The 8,474-nt window shown below is 39.8% G+C and overlaps 1 protein-coding gene and 1 pseudogene across 2 annotated transcripts; one reads left to right on the top strand and one right to left on the bottom strand.

The window, feature by feature from the left end:
* The first annotated feature begins 242 nt into the window (after nucleotides 1–242).
* On the top strand, nucleotides 243–5,307 carry LOC120218490 (annotated as a pseudogene).
* Nucleotides 5,308–6,132: 825 nt separating this feature from the next.
* Nucleotides 6,133–7,901, bottom strand: LOC120218491 (S-adenosylmethionine synthase). Of its 2 annotated transcripts, none has more exons than XM_039215403.1 (3): nucleotides 7,756–7,901; nucleotides 6,658–7,582; nucleotides 6,133–6,554 (listed from the first exon to the last, which is right to left on the bottom strand). In XM_039215403.1, exons 2-3 carry the CDS (start codon nucleotides 7,570–7,572, stop codon nucleotides 6,288–6,290), a joined length of 1,182 nt encoding a protein of 393 aa, XP_039071334.1. In that variant the 5' UTR covers nucleotides 7,573–7,582; nucleotides 7,756–7,901; the 3' UTR covers nucleotides 6,133–6,287. The 2 variants fall into 2 exon arrangements, with proteins under 2 accessions (XP_039071334.1, XP_039071335.1); XM_039215404.1 differs by having other exon boundaries at nucleotides 7,744–7,853.
* Between the last annotated feature and the right edge of the window lie 573 nt (nucleotides 7,902–8,474).

Below are 8,474 nucleotides of genomic sequence, written 5' to 3'. Positions count from 1 at the left end.
CCACCAAGGGCAAAGGGTTAAATTTACAGAAGGGGTGTTATGGTGTACAACGATGGAGTATCCAGTTCATGGTGAGTTTTTCTATACTGATTTACTTTTATTACAGTGTTGAGTTGAACAATCTGAGAGCGAAAGACACGGGGGTATGGGGCTTGGATTCCTCATAAAATAAATGCTGTACTTTTTAATAAACACAAAAGGTATTGTCTTTTTCTCTTCTCTTCTCTCCCCACTGAACGCCACATTTATACCTTCCCAAACTCTCTCCTAACCTTTACCTAATTTCTCTCAGCTTCTCTCCTTCACCTTTCCACAGCTTCTTCCCCCTTATTCTCCCATGGAGTTTATGGGATAGTTTCTCTTTTAAAGTTGCTTGCTTTTCCCCTTTTTCCCCTCATGAATTTGATGTTTCCTCTGTCTGAAGGCTTATCACGCTTGTTGGTGATCAGCTCCAGAAAGGTGGTTTTGCAATGCATTTTGAGGTAATTACTGGATGATTACATCAGTTTGGAGATTTGGGTAACCCTTATTTTAGTCCATGGAGGGTAGAAAGGATAATCAGTTCTAGGTTTTTGTCTCTTTGGACAATTTCGTCTTGTTTAATTTCTCAACTTGTCTTCAATTGAATTGGAATTGTGTGAATGGAGGGTAAATTTGGGGGCAAGCTTCATAATATATATGCTCCAATGGTGTCCGATTTGAAAGCAGCCGAAAAGAAGAGTTTAGAATGGGATTTGAATGACTGGAAATGGGATGGTGATCTTTTTACTGCTACTCATTTGAACTCGGTGCCATCGGATTGTAGGAGCAGGCAGTTGCTTCCCGATGTGCCCGAAACCGCGGCGGGTTCCTCGCATAGTTCATCTTCTTGTTCAGAGCATAACAACAGTCCAGGAAATGAGAAAGGAAAGAGGAAGTTGCATAATCGGAAGAGGGTTGAAGATGATGATGGCGATGGCGGGCGATGATGAGGTAAATGCTGATGTTGGTTCCCTATATTTAAAGCTTGGAGGACAAGTTTACCCTATCATGGATGAAGATGCAAAGTGTGGGAAGAAAACTAAGGTTACCGCTTGTCAGGTGGTGGATTGTAGGGCTGATCTTAGCAAAGCCAAGGATTATCATCGACGGCATAAAGTTTGCGAAGTGCATTCTAAAGCCAGTAAAGCACTGGTCGGAAATGTTATGCAGCGGTTCTGTCAACAATGTAGCAGGTGGGTTAACTTTGGTGTGTGTATGTGTAGAATATATACTATTAAATATCTGCATCTTAGAGCATAGATGATGATCCTGATCTTGGCCAATATACGATTGCGTAGTGCAATTCACATATTATCATTTTTGATTTCTTGTTTACTTACGGTTTAGTTTCGCATATTATCATTTAGATGCAACTTGCTTAAACTTCTGGGGCAGGTTCCATATTCTTCAAGAATTCGATGAAGGAAAGAGGAGCTGTCGTAGACGTTTGGCCGGTCATAACCGACGCAGGAGGAAGACACATCCTGATAATTTACCTACTGCCGGTTTACTGAATGATGAAAGGAATAGTAGCTTTTTGTTGATGAGTCTTCTGAGGGTTCTCTCAAATATGCATAGTAAGTATCTGCTCCAAACCAAAATTAATTATTTTGCTGCTTAACGAGGATAGTTGCATCGGTTGATTTGTTAGATGGCCTACTAAAAGCTAGGGATTAGATCAACACTCCTGGATGTTCTGCTTTATGCACATTGCCTTTTACTTGTCAATAAGACCGTGCAAATTGTACCGTCTTTCGTTTGTGAATAAATGTCTGATTTGGTTCATATTTCTCAATTCATTTTGATACGTTTTTAGTTTAGTAATGATACGTTTTTCCCCGCTTCATCTCCGGTTTCCTCCTCCATTCTCCGTAACTTGTAGATCTTTTGGCTTTTGTAACTTGTAGCTAACAACTCCGACCAAGCTAAGGATCAAGATCTGCTTTCTCATCTGTTGAGGTGCCTGGCCAATGCAGCTTGTTCGACTAACGGAAGAAACTTATCAGGATTACTTCAAGGTTCTCAAGGTGTAGAGAATGCCGGGAGATCTCTCGGGAATCTTGAAAAGGTGAATGATGTGGTTTCCGGTGGTACGGAACTTGCTAGGCCTTCTGGTTCTGCCTCTAAAATAGACGACTGTGCTAATCTCCCGGAGAGGCAGGAGGCTATGGGTTATTGTGGGACAGTACCTGCTTCTCATTTGGAAAATAGAAGAGCTAAAACTGTTGCTCAAGATGGAATTTTGTCCGGTCAACCATCCAGAACACTGATTCCATCGGGAGCCGGCTTTCAATCCAGAGCAAATGATGCAGATGCTACAGTTGAAGGGATTAGAATTAATAATTTAGACTTGAATAATGTTTACGATGATTCACAATACTACATAGAGAACTTAGAAAGATCTCCGGGACTTAAAAAAGATGCAAATGGTTCTTTGCGTAGCTGTATTGTCATGTCGGAATCACACGGGTCAAAACCCCCTCAACCGAGTAAGAACTTGGATTCATCCCCTAGTCAGTCACCATCTACTTCCAGTGGGGAGGCTCAGGTGCTTTCCTGTCTCTTTCTTTTTCGAGAGCTTGATTTTTCCTTAGCTTTAAATTGCTTTGTCTCCGTCCTACTATATCTTAGGATAGACAACAAATTGCTTGCTGACTGATTACCATCTAGAATGATTTGTTATCATTATGGTTCAATTGAATATTGTTGGATCATATGACTACTTACCATTAACAAAAGGCTTTTAAGTCAAAGCAGAATTATGTGAAGTTCTCTTATAAATGTTAAATGGTGTTACCTATCTTCAGAGTCGCACCGGTCGGATCGTTTTTAAGCTCTTTGGAAAGAACCCAAATGATTTTCCTATTGCTCTACGTAGACAGGTAATTTGAATAAATTATTTAGGCTCAAAAGTCTTTTCAATTATTCTTCATGGACTTGCATTCATTCTGTGGAGATAATTGATCTTTCAGATCCTCGAGTGGCTATCTCATAGTCCTACCGACATTGAAAGCTACATAAGACCCGGCTGTATAATATTAACAATATATCTTCGTTTAGGAGAATCTGCTTGGGAAGAGGTATGCTTTGTCAGAGATGGTAAAACCAGAGTTGTATCTTTTATTAATGAAAAGCCTCACCGGTCTTCTTTCTAACTGTTGTATGTTCAGCTATGTCGTGATCTCGGTTCCAGCTTGAGACGGCTAGTTGATGTGTCCGATGACTCTTTCTGGAAAACAGGATGGGTGTATGCTAGGGTTCAGTACTCTCTAGCATTTATATTTAATGGTTCTCTCGCTCTCTCTATACACACACACACATATACAGTTTCTTGGTCGCGGTTTATCCTTTTTGTTTAATTACCAACAAATATAGTACTTAGTGTAGACGTTGTCAAGAGAAAAGCCCATGTTCTCTCTACCAATGCTGCAGGTAGAGTTGTATTGGATGCCCTTTTACCTCCGAAAAGCCACACAACTTGTAGGATCTCGAGCATTAGACCTATTGCTGTATCAATAACAGAGAGAGCTCGATTTGTTGTTAAAGGTTTTAACCTTAATCGCTCCAGCGCGAGGTATATCTTCAGTCCCCTTGAATCCTGCTATGCTTTCTTTTCATCCTTTTACAATAGGATTTTAGTTTGCCTGAACAAGTACTAAATCCGACCTCTAGTTCAGGTTACTCTGTGCCTTCGAAGGAAAATATCTGGTGCAGGAAAATTGTTATGACTTGATGGAGGTTGTTGATCCCATCGATGAACAAGATAAACTCCAGCACCTTTGTTTCCCTTGCTCTATACCGAATGTTTCCGGAAGAGGATTTATCGAGGTGTGTTCATTGTTTGGTGTTTTCCGATTATATTTCATCTTTTTCACAGAGAAAATTGGTTGGATGTAGTAAATTACTGACGCATATATGATGAAGCATGGATTTTGGTCATCTGATTCTATCAGGTTGAAGACTTTGGACTCAGCAGCACCTTTTTTCCATTCATAGTTGCAGAGCAAGATGTGTGTTCCGAGATTTGTACTCTCGAGGGTGTGATAGAAACAGCTGTACCTGCCGTTGACATTAACAAAAACGAGAAAATGGAAACCAAGAATAAAGCACTGGACTTTATACATGAACTGGGATGGCTTCTTCACAGAAATCACTTGGAGTGGAAGCTGGGCCACACGAACCCCAATCGAGATCTCTTTCCTCTCAGGCGGTTCAAGTGGCTTATGGAATTCTCCATGGACCATGACTGGTGTGCCGTAGTCAAGAAACTTCTGGGAATTCTCTTTGACGGAACTGTCGATTTAGACGACCATAGTTCTACAGAGTTTGCTTTGTTGGATATGTGCCTGCTCCACAGAGCCGTCCGAAGAAACTGCAGACCCATGGTAGAATTACTATTAAGATATGTTCCTAATAAACCATTGGATAAACCAGGATCCAAGCAGAAGCCTCGGGTGGATGGAAATGAATATGGATTCATTTTTAAACCAGATGTTGCCGGGCCTGCCGGGTTGACTCCTCTTCACTTGGCAGCTAGTCAGGAAGGCTGTGAGAATGTTTTAGATGCATTAACCGACGATCCGGGATCGGTATCTCATATCTCTCCTATTTTCTGCATAATGCATTTATTTTTTACATCAGAAAGCATGCATTCTGGTATAAAATCGTCTTAACTCGTTCCGTTTTCCTCTTCTGTACCGATCTAACTCTGTGCCCTGTCCAGCTTGCAATTGAAGCATGGAAAACTGCCCACGACAGCACGGGTCGAACACCTAACGACTATGCGTGCCTTCAAGGTCACTGCTCCTACATCCACCTGGTTCAGAGAAAAATCAACAAAAGATCAGGATACATCACGCTGGATATCCCGGGAACCGTATTAGACTGCAACTCCAAGCCGAAACCATCAGATGGAACGAGATCGGCGAAGGCAGTCAGTCTGGAGACTGAAAAGATTAAGACGAAAGCAAGGCAGGAGGGTTGCAAGACATGTAAAAGGAAGCTGGCCTACGGAAACAGCAGAACATCGCTGGTGTATAGGCCGACGATGCTCTCCATGGTGGCTATCGCTGCTGTGTGCGTATGTGTGGCTCTGCTCTTCAAAAGCTCCCCCGAAGTTCTTTTCGTATTCCGACCATTCCGGTGGGAACAGTTGAAGTACGGGTCTATCTGATTCTGAGGTAGTTATTATAGAAGCATAGGCGGAAAAAACACCATATATTGTACTTGTGATAATTCAACTGAAGATATATATAGTATTCAGTCATGGAGGTTTATTTGGTGGAATATTTTAGTTGGATCGGTCAAATACATTAAAATAATATTAATATTAATTATAAATATATTATCTTATAATTACTTCATATTATTATTAAAAATTAAAAATAGTCCAGCATTATTTCTCTCTCGAGACTCATCTTTTGCAGGCCTCGAGTTTACACATCTTGTATGATTCCTTTCCTCGCACATTAAAACATTAAATTAATTGAATTAAAATTATTTAAAAACTATCAATTAAACTCAACAAAATTCAATTAATTTATTATTGGTTTTTTAATTAGAATAGTTTAAATTTATTTTAAGTATATTTTATTTGTTTTAAAGTTTAATGGATCTTAGAAAGCTTAATATCATTTTCAAACGGATTTGAATTAAATATAAATTTTTTAGTTTCCAATGGGTTTGAATTAAATACGTATCTTCTAGTTTCCAATGGATTTTAATTAAATGTATATTAAATAGTTAATATATTTTTTACATCAATTTAATTTAATTAATTAATTAAACTTTTTTCTTAAAATTTAATTATTAACCGATTTAATATTTAACTACTCAATTTAATAAATAAATTTCATTTCGATAACTCAACTATTTCGATTAACAAATTTCATTTCTATAACTCAACTAATTCGATTAACAAATTTCATTTACCACCTACACAATTCACATGAAATACTGGTAGGTACAGCAGTGCCCTGCTTCTCAAATTCACACCATGCTGTCATGCCCTTTAATACGGTAAATAAATAGAATTATTTTTTTATTTATATTTAATAAAAGTTGAATATGTATAAAAATCTTATTATTATTATCTTTAAATGACAGTACATCTTTTTCCACTGCTATTTCTCTCATCATCACATATTAGTAAATTATAAATTTAATCAAATCCCAAACCCAAAAATACAAATGAAGCAAATAGTAAGAAAAGCCGACCAGCAAGACTCATAATATGGTAAGTAGACAGAACAGCTGAAGAAGCCCACTTATGCCTGGACCTTGTCCCACTTGAGTGGCTTGACCACCTCCCAAGTGAAATCCGCATCATCCCGTCCAAAATGTCCATAGGCAGCCGTCTTCAAGAACCTCCCATTGCCTCCTCTCTTAAGATCAAGGTTGATTGCAATCATTCCGGGCCTGAAATCGAAGTTCTCCTTCACGATCTCCAGAATTTCCTTGTCTGGGATCTTTCCTGTGCCGTAAGTGTCCACGAATACGGATAATGGCTCTGGTACACCGATGGCATATGAAACCTACAACACATAATATATAATTAATTATTTAATTTTATGTCATATTTTTATGATAAATTGCTATGTATTCACAATTACGGATTTTAAATTTTAATCTAACAACCTGAACAATGCACCGCCTAGCGAGTCCATTAGCAACGATGCTCTTTGCAGCCTGTCTCACGATGTAAGCGCCGCTTCTATCCACTTTGGTTGGGTCCTTACCGGAGAACGCACCGCCACCGTGAGCTCCCCATCCGCCATATGTATCGATGATGATCTTCCGGCCTGTGAGACCTGCATCACCGTGTGGACCTCCTATGACGAAACGACCCGAAGGGTTGAGGTGGAAAATGGTTTTCTCATCGAGGTACTTCTCGGGGATAACGGGCTTGATTACATGCTCCTTCAAATCGGCGGCGATCTCATCGTTGGTCACGGTCTCATCGTGCTGGGTGGAGATGAGCACGGTGTGGACACGAACAGGAACCATGGCGCCTTTATCGTTGTAATACTCGACGGTGACTTGAGTCTTGCCGTCGGGCCTGAGCCAAGGACAAGTTCCGTTTTTCCGGACTTCGGTGAGACGAGCACCGAGCTTGGTAGCCAAAACGTGGCTCAAGGGCATCAGTTCAGGTGTCTCGTCAGTGGCGTAGCCAAACATATGGCCCTGGTCACCGGCCCCTATCTCCTCGGGACGCTTACTGAGATGACCATGAACACCCTGAGCGATATCGGGACTCTGTTGCTCGATGTTAACCAACACCTTGCAGTTGTCGGCATCGAGACCGACATCAGCGGACGTGAAACCGATGTTCCGGCAGGTGTCCCGCACGATCTTCTCGTAGTCGACGTTGGCTTTAGTAGTGATCTCGCCGAAGACCATCACCATGTTGGTCTTGGTGCAGGTCTCGCAAGCGACCTTGCTGTCGGGATCCTGCGCCAAGCAGGCGTCGAGCACCGCATCGGAGACCTGATCACAGAGCTTGTCAGGATGTCCCTCGTTGACAGATTCCGATGTAAATAGGAAGGTCTCCATTCCTTAAATTCTGCAATTGAAACCAAATCACCGTGAAAACTAAACCAATTTCTGCAATTAAAACCAAATCACCATGAAAACTAAACCAAATTCTGCAATTCAAGACAACAAGATCTGCAGACTAAAAGATGCAACCAAAACCAGAAGCAGAGAAGGAGAATAGTGGGGTACCTCTGATGAAACCTGTGGTGGAATGTAAACCTTGAAATTGAGCTCAAGAGAGGAGATGGGGTTTGAGGCAAGTTGAAACGGTGGGGAAGAAAGAGTTTATAAAGGGGAGAATGTAAGAGAAACCAAGGTACCAGGAAGCAGGCAGCGGTCATAAACGAAATTTAGGGTACTTCATTGAGGTGTGTTTAGGTGAGATTTCAATCTGACGGCTGTAATGGAGCCTGTCAACGCGTAAAAGAAAATCAAGCACGTGGTGGAGATCTGTTTGGACTGCGGGAAAGATAGGTGGTGAGTCGGTGGCGGTGGGTGAGATAATTATTTTCTTTCTGGGAAATATCACTTCATACATATTCACCTCTTACCAATAGAGATGTATGTCTTCATCGTTGTCATGATACCCCCAAAATTAATTCATCCGTATCTTACCTTAGTGATGATAATGAGATGTGTCGGTTTTTATCTTTTCAAATTTGATTATAAAAGGTGTTTAAATTATTAAAAAACTATTAACAAATCATAAATTATAATAAATTGATGTAAGAAAATTATTCTCAACAACAAATAAAGTATTCAAGTTTAATTTAATGTTTAAAGCATAAAAAATTAATATGATAATAAATAAATATCATTTAATATTTTTTACTTTTAAAATTAAATAATATTGAATCGAATTATAGCGTATAATCTTAAATTTTAAACATTGTTTATCATTTTTTTAATATTTAATTGAT

Source organism: Hibiscus syriacus, unplaced genomic scaffold (genome assembly GCF_006381635.1).
Source record: "Hibiscus syriacus cultivar Baekdansim isolate YM2019G1 unplaced genomic scaffold, ASM638163v2 tig00110198_pilon, whole genome shotgun sequence".
Classification (NCBI taxonomy): domain Eukaryota; kingdom Viridiplantae; phylum Streptophyta; class Magnoliopsida; order Malvales; family Malvaceae; genus Hibiscus; species Hibiscus syriacus.
Note: the sequence above shows the minus strand (reverse complement) of the source record. Positions and strands in the feature narration are given on the sequence as shown.

What these genes read in the sequence shown, in the direction of transcription:
- LOC120218491 (XM_039215403.1), bottom strand. Translation starts at nt 7,572, where the DNA reads ATGGAGACCTTCCTATTTACATCGGAATCTGTCAACGAGGGACATCCT. An exon ending in CTAGGCGGTGCATTGTTCAG is followed by an intron (nt 6,555 to 6,657) that starts GTTGTTAGATTA and finishes TATGTGTTGTAG; the next exon opens with GTTTCATATGCCATCGGTGT.